Consider the following 17,078-nt stretch of genomic DNA (forward strand, 5'->3'; position numbering starts at 1 on the left):
CTTTAGTTGAGGATCACTTCTTTCAGTTCTTGTTTGTCTGAAAACATCTTTACTGCTTTCTTAGATAGGGTTAAAATACTAGGTTTACAGTTCTTTTCTTTTCTTCTTTTTTTTTTTTTTTTTTTTTTGGCCATGTGGTATGTGGGACCTTAATTCCCCGACCAGGGATCGAACCCATGCCCCTTGCAGCGGGAGTGCGGAGTCTTAACCACTGGACTGCCAGGAAGTCCCGACAGTTATCTTCTTTTGGGACATTGAAGGTATTTTTATTTCATCCCCTGGCTCCCACTGTTGCAATTTTGAAGTTGGCCGTCAGTCTAATTGCTGTTCCTTTGTACCTGTTCTGTCTTTTTTCTCTGGCCTTTACGATCGTAAAATTTCACTGTAGTGTGTCTAGGAATACCCAAATATTTTATTTTGTTTTATTTTTTAAGATGTCTTCGTTTATGTTGGCCAATCTAGCAGTCCTTTCCTGAGATTCTTTTCTATATGGTTGAGCACAGAGAGCCTTGAGCTAGAGCACACTATTAGCACAATATTAGCGCACTATTAGTTTCCTGCAGCTGCTACAACAAAGGACCGCAGACCGGGCGGTTTAAAAGAGAAATTTATTGTCTCACAGTTTAGGAGGCCAGAAGTCTGAAATCAGGGCATCGGCAGGGGCTTGCTCTCTATGAAGCTTCTAGGGGAAGATCCTTCCTTGCCTTTTCCAGCTTCCAATAGCCTCAGGTGTCTATTGGCTTGTGGTCGCATAATTCCAGATCTCTGCTCTGTCTTTACGTGGCCATCTTCTCTCTGTGTTTGTGTCTAAATTCCCTTCTTCCTATAAGGACAGCAGTCACATTGGATTAGGAGCTTACACTAATAGCTAATTCCATCTGCGATGTCCCCGTTCCCCTGGCCTCACATTCTGAGGAGATTAGGGCTTCAACATGTCTTTTTAGGGGACACAGTTCAACCCACAACAGACACATTAGAAATGAAGTCATCATGCTGTGTCGGGGAATTACAAAATCTTTAAAAAATATCAGCCTTTCCTGCTTTTCTGGCAGCATTTTTTCAAAGGGTCGGACAACGCACTGGATAAACTGATGGGGTGGGGTGGGAGGTGTGGATGAGGATTGGAGCCGGGGGGAGAAATGGGGCAGGGTGGGCAGACGGGGGGGAGATGGGGCAGGATCTCAGAGGTTAGTGGACATGAATTTTTAGTGACAGAGCTTCTTTTTAGCGGAACTTCTTGGTTTAGCTGGTGGATATTTTCGTCTGAAGACTCAGAAAAGTTGTCCTGAGAAAGATCGTTGCTTGTGACAGTTATTCTTTTACTACGTGAGTCATTATTTTTTCCTTCTCAGTGAGCATTATTTGAGATAAATAATTTATTTTGAAGGAACAAATCAAACTAGATGTATGTCATCATGCTGGACGTGATGGAGTATTTGAGGCAAATAACAGCTTCTTTCTGTTCTTGTCTGGATGAGGTTTATGGAAATGAGTCTCCTTCTGGAGACTGTCAGTAACAGCGATAATTATGTATTCCTGCCAGTACTACGTATGCCTAAACCGTACTGCATCATTTTTGCTATTCAATATCATAAGGTTACTTACCATGCTTGTGTTTAAATCACATGAAAAATTCAAATCATGTACAGGGTTATTTTTTCTCTGTATGTGAAAGTCCTCTCTTCTTTCCTCCTGCTGTGGGCTCTCGAATCTTCTATAAATGAATTGGTGAAATGTCCTAAAACCTGTTTTTTACAGCATCACACCACTGGCGAGACGTCTTGCTTCTGATTTCAGTAACTGGTGGAGTTATTTAAAGGCCACAAGTTGACAATGTTTGTTGACATTTAATGATCTAGTGCTTTTCTTTTTTTTTTTTTCCTTTTTTTTTTTTTTTGTTCCTTTCCTTCAGGATCCTTGGACTCCAGAATTAAAGCTGAAGTTGGAAAAGTTTCTGGCTTTAATTTTTAAAGCCAGTAACACGCCGAAGCTTTTAACATTATATGTATCCTTTTGAAGCATATGGAGGCCACCTATAGTGTTAGAGCAGCTCACTGGCCTAGGTGTCCTCAAACAGGGATAGCTGTGGTCGCGCTGCTTTCATACTTAAGAGCGAATCGAGCGTTAACGGCAGCGTGTGCCAACCGGTCCGCGGCCTGTTAGGAACCGGGCCGCACAGCAGGAGGTGCGCGGCGGGCGAGTGAGCGAAGTTTCACCGCTGCGCCCCGTCGCTTGCATCACCACCCGAACCATTGCCCGAACCATCCGTGGAAAAAGTGTCTTCCACGAAACCGTCCCTGCTGCCAAAACGGTCGGGGACCGCTGCTGTAAAGGATTGACTTCTATGGCGTTGGGTCTCTGAGACGTGGCGAGGGTCCTATTTTCATGTCATGTGCTGAGAAGCTGTCTGAGTAGGAAAAAAAAAATTGTCTGTCTTCTTGGAAAATAACTCTTCGGGAGAATTGTCCTTCGCAGAAGATCAGCTAGTCACTTTTAAGGCCTTGAGGCCGTGGCGTATGGACAAGTCATATATAACTTGTCACTCAAATTAGGACTTTTAAAAAACAACTTTATTGGGACTTCCCTGGTGGTCCAGTGGTTAAGACTCTGTGCTCCCAATGCAGGGGGCCCGGGTTCGATCCCTGGTCAGGGAACTAGATCCCACATGCTGCAACTAAAAATCCCGATGCCACAACTAAGACCCGGTACAGCCAAATAAATAAATAAATATGTAAAAAATAAATAAATAAAAAACAACTTTACTGAGGTATAATTTACACACTGTGAAATTTACCCATGGTAAGTGCATTATTTAATGATTTTTAGCAAATGGATAGAGTTGCGCAGCCATCACCACGATCCAATTTAAATAGGGACACTTTTGAGAGTAAAAAGGGAACACTGACCGGACAGAGGGCCAGGCAGCAGGTGTAAACGGAGCGTGTCCAGGGAAGAGTGTCACGGATCGCCCCGCCCCTGGGAGGCTGATTTCCCAAAGCTCGTGGGTCTCTAAGGACGTTCATCTCCTTTTATTCTGAACAAGAATGTATCAAAAGTTGTTTCATAACAAGAATATAGCATTTTGAATTGTAAAGTTGGTGTTTGTTTTGTTTAATTTAATAAAACATTTAGGCCCCTGTGCTGCATAATACCTTCTGCTTCCGTTCTAACTCCAAAGCACTGGACTCTCTTTTCCTAACTGAACTCTTTGAATTGAAATCCCTGGGATTTCATGACACTTTTCTCCTGCTTCAGCCTCCTAAGCCTCCAGTGGCTCCCTGTGGCCTGTACTCAACTCCTCAGCCTCGCCTTGAGACCGCCCACCATGGGGCTGAGTACAGCTCTCCTCTCTGCTTTTACATCCTTTAAGGTTTTGTTCCAGTACTATCTTCTGCCCACATACCATTATGTTTGCATACCCAATTCTTTGCCCTCTTAGAGTTCCATATAAAAGGACAGTTTTCAGTGAAATTAGGACTTTTCCAACTTGGTTTATTGTTACTTTAATACACTTTAAAAAAGCGTTTCTCCTTAAAAAGGTAATGGAATTATGTAAAGATTCTAAAAGAAATTTTTTACATAGTAAATCATATTAGTTATATTAATAATAGCACCCATTTCATTGGAATAAAATGAGGATTGAGTTAATACATGAAAAACTTGCTTAAAACAGCCCAGCACATGGAAGCGCTTGTGTTACTGACTGTTAGCTGTTAGTATTACAGTTTGCAAATAGTTGTTACCTTTTATCCTGTTCAACATGCTTTGAAGCAAATACACTGAAGTCTAGCAGGTAACTATAAACATTATTCCTTTCTTTTCCTTGTTATGTGGAAATATTTGGAGTTCAGTTCAACGCATATATTAGGTTGAATATTGTGCTAGGAATTAGGGACACAAAGAAAAGGCCAAGACATAGTTGTCTCAGGCAAGTTGGAGTTTTGAACAGTAAAATGGGAGTCTGTGAGGCAGACAGAATGCGAGATAGGAGTTCCAGGTAGAGGGAACAGCTCGTGCAAAAGCACTGAGCCTGTATGGTTGGGAAACTATGAAGCATTCAGAATTGCTGGAGCAGAAAGGATTGAGAGAGAGAGTCAGAGATTAGGCAGGCCCAGGGCACGAAGGTTCATGTGAGGTCCCTTAAGTAATGAGGAGGAGCCTTTGAACCATTTTAAGAAGAAGAATAACATGGTTATGTTTACATTTCTAAACAGACAAGCAAAACAACACTCTTTTTATTCCTGATTATAAAATTGATCATAGTCCTTATAGAAAATTTGGAAAGCACAGAAATGCATTTGTGTGCATACATACACCCCAAAGTATGTAATGTTTACAATAAATGGGGATAGACAGCTATATGTATGTATATTTTTAAATATTTTTTATCAAATGAAGAGAGGATTTCCTCATATCATTAAATATTCTTCAAAAATAGGTTGTCTCCTCAAAGTTTCAACATAGAAATTACCTACGTCCCAGCAGTTCCACTGCTAGCTGTATACTCAAGAGAAATGAAAACATACGTCTACATAGCAACTTGTACATGAATGTTCACAGCAGCATTCTTTGAAATAGCTAATAAGTGACAAAAACCCAGATGTCCATCGACTGAGGAATGGATAAACCAAATGTGCTCTGTCCATATAACGGAATATTATGTGGCAGTAAAAGTGAGTGAGTTACGGATCTGTGCTACAACATGGATGAATCTTGAAAGCATGATGCCAAATGAAAGAAGCCAGGCCCAAAAGGCTGCATATTGTATGATTCCATTTGTATGAAGGGGCCAGAGGAGGCAAATCTACAGAGAAAGTAGACAGTGGTTGCCTAGGGCTGGGGAGGGTGGTGACTGCTGGGGGCAGAGGGTTTCCTTTTTGGGGGATGAAAATGTTCCACAGCCGATTGTGGTGATGGTTGCACAACTCAGTGAATGTACTGAAAACCATTGAAATGTACACTTCGAACGGGTGAATTATATAATATGTGAATTACATCCCAATAAAGCTGTTACCAGAAAAATTAAGAAAACCCAGGGACTTCCCTCGTGGCGCAGTGGTTAAGAATCCACCTGCCGATGCAGGGGACACGGGTTCGAGCCCTGGTCTGGGAAGATCCCACATGCCGCGGAGCAACTAATCCCGTGCGCCACAACTACCGAGCCTGCGCTCTAGAGCCCGTGAGCCACAACTATTGAAGCCCACGTGCCACAGCTACTGAAGCCCGCACACCTAGAGCCCAAGCTCCGCAACAAGAGAAGCCACCGCAATGAGAAGCCCGCGCACCACAACCAAGAGTAGCCCCCGCTCGCCACAACTACAGAAAGCCCGCGCGCAGCAACAAAGACCCAAAGCAGCCATAAATAAATAAATATTTTTTTTAAAATTAAGAAAACCCAGATAAAACAGGTAAATACCTTGCCATCAGACATGCAGCCAGATGTGTCGAAGCTGAGGTTTAAACCCAAGAGGCAGTCTGGTGCCAGAGTCTGTGGTTGTAGTTACCAAGCCATGCTCTTTTCATCCCGTTCTCAATTTCCTTAGGCTAACGCTTTAGCACTGAAGTTACAGCGTTAAAGGGTATGAATTCAGATTTGCACTTTTAGTCAAAACGTTTTGGTAGCTGTGGGTAAGGTTTCTGAAGGGGGAAGGAGGCCAGTTAGGGGCTGTTGGACTCACAGGGTGGTTCTTGAGGTGCGTAGAGGAGGACTTATCTGTGAGTCACCCAAGAATCGAGAAGTCGGTAACTGTCTTAGTTATTTATAGCAACATTAAGAAGCGCCCTTCCCTGGCCTGAGGTTTCTTTTTTACCACACTGGGGCTCTTTCTCAGGTTGGCCAACACAATGTGAGATACCCTGAGTTCTGCCTCCTGAATGCCTGTTTTCCTGAACTTCTTTCATCCCAGAAGGAGAATGGACAAAGCAACAAAGGTAAATCATCTAGATGAAAAATTTTAAATCACAACTTTGCCAACTCGAGTTTTAAGTAATGAAATGGAGAGAATTCCACGGACTTGGCAAACGAGGGCTTTAAAAATCTAAATATTTATGAAGTGCTTTGTAATCCTTTTTGTCTGCGTTCCTTGAGACCCACTTTTCAGGGTGGCTGGTATTGTTAGCTGTGTCTTGCATGTCAGATAACTAAGACACAGAGAAACGAGGAGAATCCAAGCAAGTGCCAGAGGGACGTCAGTGCAGCAGCACAGTTAGAAGACACAGTACAGCATGGGTGGGGAAAGAGTTACTTCAATATCTTTCACTTTTACCTTAAACTACTTTAACAGGGTCTTATCTCCGCAGCGATATGGAGTTCTCATTCTTATAAAGCATTTCCATTATTTGCATTCAAAGTAGGAATTCCAGTCTTACACTTTTAGCATAAAATGATGGTTTTCCAAGATTAGTCATTTTTATCAGACCTGTTCATTTTCCAGAAAGGTGAGAAAAATTTTAGTTAACATGGAATTGGTGGCCACAGTTGGGGTCCTTCGGTGGAGTTTTGTCTTTGATACAACGTTATGAAAACTGCTTAAATTATTCTGTTGGAAAGGGTTATATGATGTGCTTCATGTCTTTGATAAGTATTGAGGGCATAATCCTCAATTCCCAGCAGGTGGAGTTTTACTACGTGAAATCACACATTTGCCCTTTTCACAGCAGTCACGGTTGGAGAGGATTGCAAAACTTCCTGCCATTGTTTTTCTGTTTCCTTTTAGAGAGTTCAAGTTTTCTAAAGAAGAGAAGCATTAGTAAATTATTTAGCTCTCGGTGTTGCAGGGAACTGAATGATGAGCAGGGCTGCAGATTTGATTCCCACGCGTGCTCCGTAGCTTCATGTGGGAAGCGCGTGGGCGTTTGTTCTCGCCCTCGGTGGCCTCGCGGGCCTCCAGCCCAGCGGTTCTAATTGCGCCGCTGGTTCGGCAGCCGGGCCTCCCCTCCTGGAACTCAGAGGGACCTGCGTGGAGGAGCGGCAGGTCGCAGGACTCACGCCCTCGGTCCGGGCCTGAACACAGAGGAGCAGTGGGGACCTCTCCGAGGGTCACAGGCTGCAGCCTCGAGCTCCGGGAGGTGGCGTTGCCCCCAGCATGGTTACGCGGAGGACGCGTACCCGGGGTCCGTCTCTGCGGCTGCCCAGGCCTGCTCCCTACTGGGTTAGCGCAGCTCCAGGCCTTGGCCAGGGCGGGTCCGGGCCGGTTGTCTCCCGTTCAGCACAGCTGGAGCCCCTCAGTTGGGCCAGGCGCTCGGGGCTCGACCTGCAACCCCCAGAAATGCTCCTTTTCCGCACCACTTCTCTTCCTCTTGCCGCCCAGCAAGCCGCCTCAGACTCGACGGCATAAAACAACAATGTCCATTTATTATTCTTATTGCTATCATCTTGCATGGTCTGGGAGTTGTGGGCTCAGTCAGTTCTCCCTCGGGGTGGCTCCCGAGTGTAGACGGAGCCGGGTAGAGCCGTCTCCAAGGCTTCCACGTGCACAGGTCTGGTGGCTGATGCTGGCTGTCCGCTGAGCTCTCAGCAGAGGCCCTGGACTAGAACGCCCATGTGGACTCTTCATGTGGCCTGGACTTCCTCAGGACCTGGTGGCCGGGTTCCCACCCAGGATGAATGTCCCCAGAGGGGGCTGGATGGAAGCTGTGTCACCTTTTCTAACCCAGTCTCTGAAGTAACTCAGTGTTGTTTCTGGTGTGTTCTATTCATTAGAAGCAAATTCCTAAAGCCAGCCCACATTCAAAGGAAGGAGACGTACATTCCACCTCTTGATGGGAAGGAACTGTCAAAGACCCTGCAGTCATATTTTAAAACCACCACCCAACCTGGGTCCTTTGGGTACCAGAGAACTGCCTTAATTCTTTTTTTTTCTTTTTTAAATTAATTAATTAATTTTATTTATTTATTTTTGGCTGCATTGGGTCTTCGTTGCTGTCCGTGGGCTTTCTCTAGTTGTGGCAAGTGGGGGCTACTCTTCATTGCGGTGCGCGGGCCTCTCATTGCGGTGGATTCTCCTGTTGCGGAGCACGGGCTCTAGTCTTGTGGGCTTCAGTAGTTGTGGCATGTGGGCTTCAGTAGTTGTGGCTCACAGGCTCTAGAGCACAGGCTCAGTAGTTGTGGTGCACGGGCTTCATTGCTCCGTGGCATGTGGGATCTTCCCGGACCAGGGCTCGAACCCATGTCCCCTGCATTGGCAGGCGGATTCTTAACCACTGCTCTACCAGGGAAGCCCAATTCTTGGCTGAGTCTGTTTAGTCCTTGTTCAGAGTCGGTCTTTGGATTCCTAGGCATTGGGGACAGGAAGGTGGTGAGAAACTTCTCCTGGATTCCTGAGTTTCTGCCACCTCCTGTCACCCAGCATGCCCTGCTGTTTGGGGGGATAGCTTCTTGCCGGCAACCAGTTATGTCTCTGATAAGTGGCCCAATTTTGCAGACGAAATAAACATGGGAGGGGGAATGCAAGTAGAAGAGCCTGTATTTTTCTACAGACCTTTCATTTGGTATTTCAGCAAGGAGACCAGGTCTTTCGAGCCTTCTTTAAGTTTGATTTTAATTGAGTTTTCTGAGGATAGCTAAACAGGATGTCTGTGCAATTGAGTCTGGCAGGCACAGTGTGTGTCTGTGGCAGAATAACCCCCAAACTCAGTAGTGCCGTGGAGATGAGAGGTTAGCACCGCAAGGCACTTGTACCGGGGGCTCCGGCCCAGGCCCAGGCCCAGTGTCACCGTAGCTAGTTGTCACCACTGTGTCTTCTGTGCCTTGTGGTCATTGCTAAGGCTGCAGTGATCACAGGCACAGACAAGCCCCCAATTCCATTCTAGCCCCAGGTGTTGTTTTTATTTTTATTTCTTTTTAAAAAATTTTATTTATCTATTTTTGGCTGCGTTGGGTCTTTGTTGCTGTGCGTGGGCTTTCTCTAGTTGCGATGCGCGGGCTTCTCATTGCGGTGGCTTCTTTTGTTGCGGAGTACAGGCTGTGGGCACGCGGGCTTCAATAGTTGTGGCTCGCGGGCTCTAGAGCGCAGGCTCAGCAGTGGTAGCTCATGGGCTTAGTTGCTCCCTGGCATGTGGGATCTTCCAGGACCAGGGCTGGAACCTGTGTCCCCTGCACTGGCAGGTGGATTCTTAACCACTGCGCCACCAGGGAAGCCCAGGTGTTGTTTTTTAAATCGAATGGTTGGATAATATCATTATGTGTCTTGATAGGAAGGTTTCATAGGCAGAGTGAGATTTCCAGAAGCTTTTAAAGAAGGTGAGAAAAGTGCTTGGAGTGGAAGAGTCTCTCAAAAGGAATTATATTTAAAATGGCATTAAGGATAAAAACTTAGGTTGGCAGTGTAGCACAGGATTATTCTTTTCACCTAGCCATCTAAAAAGGATACAGAAATAGTATCTTTTAGCATTTCTGGCATTATGCATTTGGCCCCTTCAGACAATGGGCAACTGATCATTTTCCTAGAGTTCAGAGCTGTAAATATTATTTTTGAAAATGATGACCTATATTCCTAGTTATAAGCCTTAACTTTCTTCCTCCAGTATTTGTGGATTAGCAGAATAGCAAAGAGCCAATTTATATCTAAATACAAAGAAAAAATTGTTTGATATTATAAAAGTAGAGTGATTGATTTTAGTTTTTTACATTAGGTTAGAAAAAACTTCCATATTTTAAAATGTATCATCTTGAGCAGCCAAGATGTCTCTAAAAGCAAATCTCATCTACTCTTAAAAAAAAAAAAAAAAAACACTGCATCTAAATGAAGTAGAAATGTCAACAAGGGAAAGCTTGCCTGCTTTTCTGTAGGAAAGGTGCCCTTCACTTTTGTTATTGATTCATTGCCCAACTTATAGGAGAAATAGGAAATTATATAATACAGGAGATTATAGGAAATATAAGTTCACTCCTAGGGACCTTAACTGGCATTCTCTTGGTTGTATATATCTTTTGTTTAAAGCTTGGGATGCAGTTCTTTGGACTTTTGCACAAATTATGTCAGTGGCTTTGAAATATAAAGAGTCTCAATAAATTTTGCTGGCACGATTACGACAGTTTCATTAAAATAACATGGACCAAGACATCTCCATTAAAAGTTGAGATCTTGCATGGCAAGGCATCTTAGCTTTGTTGTCCTTGTCTCATAAAACTTTCTGTTACTGAGTCCAAGCTCACTTTGCTCGCCGCCTGACAGGCCGATGAATCGGAGACAAGGTCTTGAGGCAAGGAATACGACTTTATTCGGAAAGCCGGCAGACGGAGAAGATGGCAGACTGGTGTGTCTGAAAAACCATCTTATCTGGGTCTGGATGCCAGTTTCTTTTATAGAATCAGAGAAGGAGAGGTGGTGAGGAAGTAAAGTACAAGGGCCATCAGTCTTGCAAAGCATCTTCTGGAATGACCAGACTCGTTGAGGGGATGTGTTAGTTTCTTTTTTCCTGCAGCCATCCACACAGGTGGGCAGGGTTCCAAGAGGCAGGCCATTATGTATGTTTATAATGACAAAAGCAACGAAAAGCAAAGGTTAAAGTCTAAGAAACAGATCGGAACATGGAGTCTGATTTAGCTCTTCCCTGTCACAATTTGACAGGGAAAAAAAGAGTCAAAGTTCTGTTTAATGCTCAAAAGTAAAGTTGATATTTTGAGCTGTAGCCCAAATAGCTTACAGTAATGGTCAGGTCCTGTTTGTAGCCAGTTAAGGTGTCTGCAAGGTGATATCTCTGGATAGCAGGCTGTTTTTGCTAAATGGTGTATTTGAAAGGGTTATGAACGTTTCAGCCCAGTTGCCTACTTCTCTCTTTCCTATAGGCTGCCGGCGTTAAGGCTCTTTTGCCTCAGGTTACCATACTTTGAAATTGTCCTCAATTCCAATTCTGGGCTCCCAAGGCAAAAGTTCCACAAATAGTCCCTGACATTTAGTTAATCGTACAATGAGTTTATGAGGGGAAGAGTTTTTTGCTACAGTCCCCTTTCGAGAGGGACTACTTTGATGACATTAGCACTGATAATTTGGGACCTCATTTGACCCAGCTAATGGGTTTTGCTATTTCATTCATCTGCCACTTGGTACACGTTGAGAAAAATGTCACAGATACTCTTTAATATTTATGACCATAAAATGGGACTATGAATAATCTAAAATTTTCATCCTTGGAAGTTCTTGTTTATGTAATTTTGAGTTTTGGATGTATGCAAAAGCTTAAATGATACTTAGTGTAGGAGGGAGGTAGTGACTCCTTCCCAATATTATATTAGGAGAAGATTGATAAATGATTTCTAGGAATGTTCTCCAGAGGTTCAAGTACTGGATGTAAATTTGTGTCAGATGACTTTTTAAAGTTATCTTTCAATACTGAGATTCGATGGGTGTTAAATAATAATAATAATAATTCATTATGTGATATTTTGGGTTTTAGTAGTTAAAATATTTTACTTCTGCACATCAACAATTGTGACACATAAAAGGTTTTGAAATACAGTTTGAATGCGGGTGATCCTCATAGCATAGCTGTTTAGGACACAAATTAGGAGGAAAAGATAATTTAGGACAGTGTTTCTCAAACCTGTGGTCTGTGTCAGAGCCGGGAGTTTGTTAACAGTATAGATACTTAGCCCCTACCCAATATCCACAAAATCAGAGTCTCTGAAGGTAAAGCTTGATCATCTTTATTTTGGGATGATTCTGATATATTTCAGAGTTTGCATACCACTGCTTTAGTATGTAACCCTTCTGCCACTTTTTCAAGTTATCTGCTTGCATAGAAATATATTTAGAAAATCTTTGACCCCTTTCCATGAAAGGCAATAATAATAATAGCTGCCATGTATGGGCAGCGGCTACGGGCCAGCAGTGTGCTTGGCACTTTGAGTATATGTGTTCTTCAATCCTCACAATAACCCTTCAAGATCATTATCATTTTCCCCATTTTATAGGTTAAGAAATGAGAAGCAGAGACATTAAGTGTCTTGCCCCAGGTTACTCAGCAAGAAATTGGTAGGGTAGAGATTTGAACCTAGGTCTTTAACTGAATTATAGTTGATTTACAATGTTATATTAGTTTCAGGTATACAACATAAGTGATTCGATATTTTTATAGATTATACTCCGTTAAAGTTATTATAAAATAATGGCTATATTTGGTCTTTATAATTTTAAAGGCTCTCTCTGTATACATGAAGTGTGTTCTAGAATGAAGACTTTAAGTATTATACAGTGCCTGGATTGGGACAATAGTGAGTTAATGTGGGTTTTGGGGGCAGCAACACGTCCTTCCATCCAAAACATAGCCTTCCAGGAAAGGGAAAAAGTAGGATAGGGCCAAGGAATACTGACACCGTAGAAGATTTGCATAGTCCAGCTGTGCCCAGGTGGCTTGGCCATCGAGTGCTGCCAGGGGGTACGGGGGCAGGGTGGGGGGCATTCCAAGAAAGGAACCCTAGAACCTTCCAAGGCTGCCGCTCTAAGACTTATGCTTCATCGACCTGGCAGAATGAACACCTGGAATCTTACCTAGTTCTGGATTTGAGCTTTCTCAGCACCTGTCAAGCAGCCCTAACCTTCACTTAAAATGAAGAACTCTCTCGCGATTACGAGTTATCCTCCAGACGACCTCACGGGCCACAAACAGAGAAAAAAACTCAGTTTTGGTTCAACCATTTTGTGAGCCGATTCTAGAAAGAAACATTCAGTTTGTGTCTTGTGCATAGAGAGAGGAGCTGAAAGAAGTTGCATGGGGTTCAGCCAAGGAAATAGATTTTGTTAGGAAAGCCAGTGAAGACTCAGCTGAACTACTGGGGATAAGAAACGAAAAAAATCAGTGATTACAAAGCACTTTGTAATTAAAAGTGGCGTGAGACAGAAGAAGTGTTAAACACAAATACGGAGCGTCAAGTTCATTGTTACAGTAAAATATTCCGGCAGTAGGCATGGTATTCCCTTGAGAACAATATAATTATTTTTTATTTTGTAGGGGTCTTTTAAATTGTTGCTTTTTTGTTTTGTTTTAATATAAATATATGTTGTCTTCCTAGAAATGTTGCAGCAGCTCCACCAGCAGCTGGTAGAAGCTGAGCGTAGGTCGGTGACGTACTTGAAACGGTACAATAAGATCCAGGCGGACTACCACAATCTCATCGGAGTCACAGCGGAGCTGGTGGATTCTCTGGAGGCCACAGTCAGTGGCAAGATGGTAAGGAAGGGCCGCCGTTTTTCACTTGTCTTTTTTTTTTTTTTTTTTTGCGGTACGCGGTCCTCTCACTGTTGTGGCCCCTCCCGTTGCGGAGCACAGGCTCCGGACGCGCAGGCCTAGCGGCCATGGCTCACGGGCTTAGTTGCTCCGCGGCATGTGGGATCTTCCCGGACCAGGGCACGAACCCGTGTCTCCTGCATCGGCAGGCGGATTCTCAACCACTGCGCCACCAGGGAAGCCCTCACGTGTCTTTTTTGAGATAAAGATGTGTCATGAGCATGGACTGTGTTGATACCCAATTCCTGGCCACCCCCAGCCAGAGACGCCTGCCCTTCCACATCACAAAGCCAACGGGCGGCTGTTTGTCACGCTGCTGCACTATTTCATCCGTTTTTCCTGACACATTATCTACTGTGTCTGTATTTCTTTACCTTATTTTTTTTTTTGATTGGGGTATAGTTGTTTTACAATGTTGTGTTAGTTTCTACTGTACAGCGAAGTGGAGTTCCCTGTGCCAGACAGCAGCTTCTCATTAGTTATCTATTTTATACATATTAGTGTATAGATGTCAATCCCAATCTCCCAATCCATCCACACCCCCTTTCCCGCCTTGGTGTCCGTATCGTTCATTCTCTATGTTTGTGCCTTTATCTCTGCCTTTCAGACAGGTTCGTCTGTACCATTTTTCTAGATTCCACATATATGCATTAATATACGATATTTGTTTTTCTCTTTCTGACTTACTTCACTCTGTATGGCAATCTCTAGGTCCATCCACATCTCTACAGATGACTCCATTTCCTTCCTTTTTATGGCTGAGTAATATTCCGTTGTATATATGTGCCACATCTTCCTTATCCATTCATCTGTCGATGGGCATTTAGGTTGCTTCCATGTCCTGGCTATTGTAAATAGTGCTGCAGTGCCCAGCAATCCCCCTGCTGGGCATATACCCAGAGGAAACCGTAACTCAAAAAGACACATGCATCTCTACCCTATTCTTAATGTTAGCAAAGAATAAATTGGCAGGAGAAAAAAAAACATTAGGTAGTGGCATAAAAATGAGGGGGAAATACCCTGTTGGTATATAGGAGAGCTACAGACTTTCATATACTGATTTTGTACCCAGCTACCTTTCTGAACTCTATTAATCGGATAGATTCTTCTGATTGATTCTTCTATATTCTAGATTGGCAGTCATATCATTTTCAAATAATGATATTTTTGGTTTTTTCCTTATATATCATAACTTTCTTTTTTTTTTTTTTTTTTTTTTTTTTTCGCCACGCCGGCCTGTCACTGTTGTGGCCTCTCCCGTTGCGGAGCACAGGCTCCTGACGCGCAGGCCCAGCGTCCATGGCCCACAGGCGCAGCCGCTCCGCGGCATGTGGGATCCTCCCGGACCGGGGCACGAACCCGCGTCCCCTGCATCGGCAGGCGGACTCTCAACCACTGTGCCACCAGGGAAGCCCCATAACTTTCCTTTTTTTCCCCGTAGCTTATTGGCTGAGACTCTGGGATGCTGTTGAATGTGCTCATGGGTGTGTTTGTCTTGTTCCTGACTTTAACGGGAACGGCTCTGGTGTTCTACTCAATAAAAAGTTAGAAAGTATAATAAAATCGCTTTGTGGAAATATAGTTTTTTTTAAATGGAAGTAATTGTGGGTTCACATGTAATTTTAAGAAATAATGCAGAGAGAGTCCTTGTACCCTTTGTCCAGTTTCTGCCAGTTGTAACAGTTTGCAAAACTATAGTATAGTATCTCAGCCAGGATATTGGCATTGATACAATCTGTTGCTCTTATCCTGATTTCCCCGGTTTTACTTGTACTCCTGTGTGTGTGTGTGTGTGTGTGTGTGTGTGTGTGTGTGTATTAAGCTTTATACAATTTTATCACCAATATCAGTTTGTGTATTAAACTAGTTTTAGCAACTTAAAATGTGATTACAAAATAAAATATTATAGAAAATTTCAAAAATATAGAACGATGCAAAAAATAAAATGAAAACTACCTGTCACTGTGTCACTTAGTAATAACACTTGTTAACATTCCAGACATTTTTCAATACTTAGATACACATGTTTTACAAAAGTGGACTCAGTTCACACACAGTTTTCTAGTCTGCTTTTTTCCTGAATACTGAATCTTGTATTCTTGAAGTCGTTAAGTATTGTCCTATGATGCCTCACCTCTCATGGCCGTGTACTTTTCTGTCGTGTGGCAATGCCGTACTTTATGCAATGCTGGGTCCCTGTTGTTGCACATTGAGGTTGTTTCCAGGTTTTCACCTTCCTAAGTGGACATTTGAGTAAACACTTGGAAGGGATTAGTTATTCAGCTCCCTGGGGCTACCCAAGGGCTCTAGGCCAAAGCAAGAGCTGTGTATTGTTTTTCTACCATAACAGCTTTTCTTTTTAAAATTTATTTATTTATATTTTATTTTTGGCTGCATTGGGTCTTCGTTGCTGTGTGAAGGCTTTCTCAAGTTGCGGCAAGCAAGGGCTACTCTTTGTTGCGGTGTGCGGGCTTCTCGTTGTGGTGGCTTCTCTTGTTGCGGAGCACAGGCTGTAGGTGTGCAGGCTTCAGTAGTTGTGGTACGTGGGCTCAGTAGTTGTGGCACACGGGCTCAGTAGTTGTGGCGTGCGGGCTCTAGTGTGCAGGCTCAGTAGTTGTGGCGCACGGGCTTAGTTGCTCTGTGGCATGTGGGATCTTCCAGGACCAGGGCTCGAACCCATGCCCCCTGCATTGGCAGGCAGATTCTTAACCACTGCGCCACCAGGGAAGTCCAATAATAGCTTTTTAATATGTTTTAGTATCCTGCACTGAAACGCCTTTGCTCATGTGAAAGCACACACACAAATGCTCAACAAAACTGCCCGGAGTTGCTTGGTATGGCTAGAATAGCCAAAGCTGGGGGGTGGTTATGTGTTGAAAGATGTTGCGGAGGAGGTGGATTGGGGAAGGTCATGGAGAGATCTGTAGACCGTGCTTAGGAATTTGTGCTTTACCCTGTAGTTAGTGAGGAGCTTTTGAAATGTATATCTTGAAAATTGTTAGGGTTTTTTTAGTTTTGAAAATAGCACACACTGATTTTTCTTTAGTACAGAAAAGTACCAGACACAAAGCAAAAATGGCTTATATAACCACTGTTGACAAAAAAGAAGAAAAAGAAGGCATGTACATAGAAAATTTAGGGGCTTCCCTGGCGGTCCGGTGATTAAGACACCGCTCTTCCAATGCAGGGGGCACGGGTTCGATCCCTGGTCAGGGAACTAAGATCCCGCAGGCCGCACAGCATGGCCAAAAAACAGGAAAAAGAAAGAAAGAAAGAAAATTCAAACAGTACAGGAGTAAATAAAAAGAAAGTGTGTGTTTTCCTTTTGCCTTCTCTCCTCTGAAAACGTAACCGTCATCATCCGGGTATACTTCCTACAGCCAGGGTCGACGCGACGCCAGGTGTGGCACGCGGGCCACAGACGGGCACATGGGCTGTTCCAGCTGGAGTGTGCAAGGAGAGGCCTGCAGAGCCCCAGGCAGGGGTTGCAAGGGCCTCCACTATCAAAACAGGGAGAGATGGGGTTGGGGGGAACACTGGAATCGTAACTAGCTTGTTCTTCATGTAAAAGAAATACGTGCTCTTGGTAAAAGATGGAAACAATTCAGAGGAGTATACAGTTGGAGCAAAAGGCCCCTTGCACACACAATTCCTAAGTCTCATTTTCTTACTGACATTCAAGATTAACACTTTCTTGTGTATTATTTCAGGACACTTCCGTGCATGTGCATGTGTGTGCACGTGTGTGTGTGTGCATACGGTATGCACATACTTACCGGGGATCTTGTAACCCATTACTCTTCTGAAACCTGCTATTTCACTTTCAATATATCTTGGAGATCTTTCCACGT

General features: G+C 43.6%; 1 protein-coding gene across 1 annotated transcript in view; it reads left to right on the plus strand.

Annotated features, from left to right (window-relative positions):
• The window catches only part of ARMC9 (armadillo repeat containing 9), a 139,587-nt gene that overhangs the window by 17,188 nt on the left and 105,321 nt on the right, over positions 1-17,078 (plus strand). The window contains 3 exon segments of the mRNA XM_067027168.1: positions 1,913-2,005; positions 5,907-5,931; positions 13,013-13,170. Coding sequence (XP_066883269.1) covers positions 1,913-2,005; positions 5,907-5,931; positions 13,013-13,170 — 276 coding nt within the window.

This window comes from Kogia breviceps, chromosome 2, assembly GCF_026419965.1.
Source record: "Kogia breviceps isolate mKogBre1 chromosome 2, mKogBre1 haplotype 1, whole genome shotgun sequence".
Classification (NCBI taxonomy): domain Eukaryota; kingdom Metazoa; phylum Chordata; class Mammalia; order Artiodactyla; family Physeteridae; genus Kogia; species Kogia breviceps.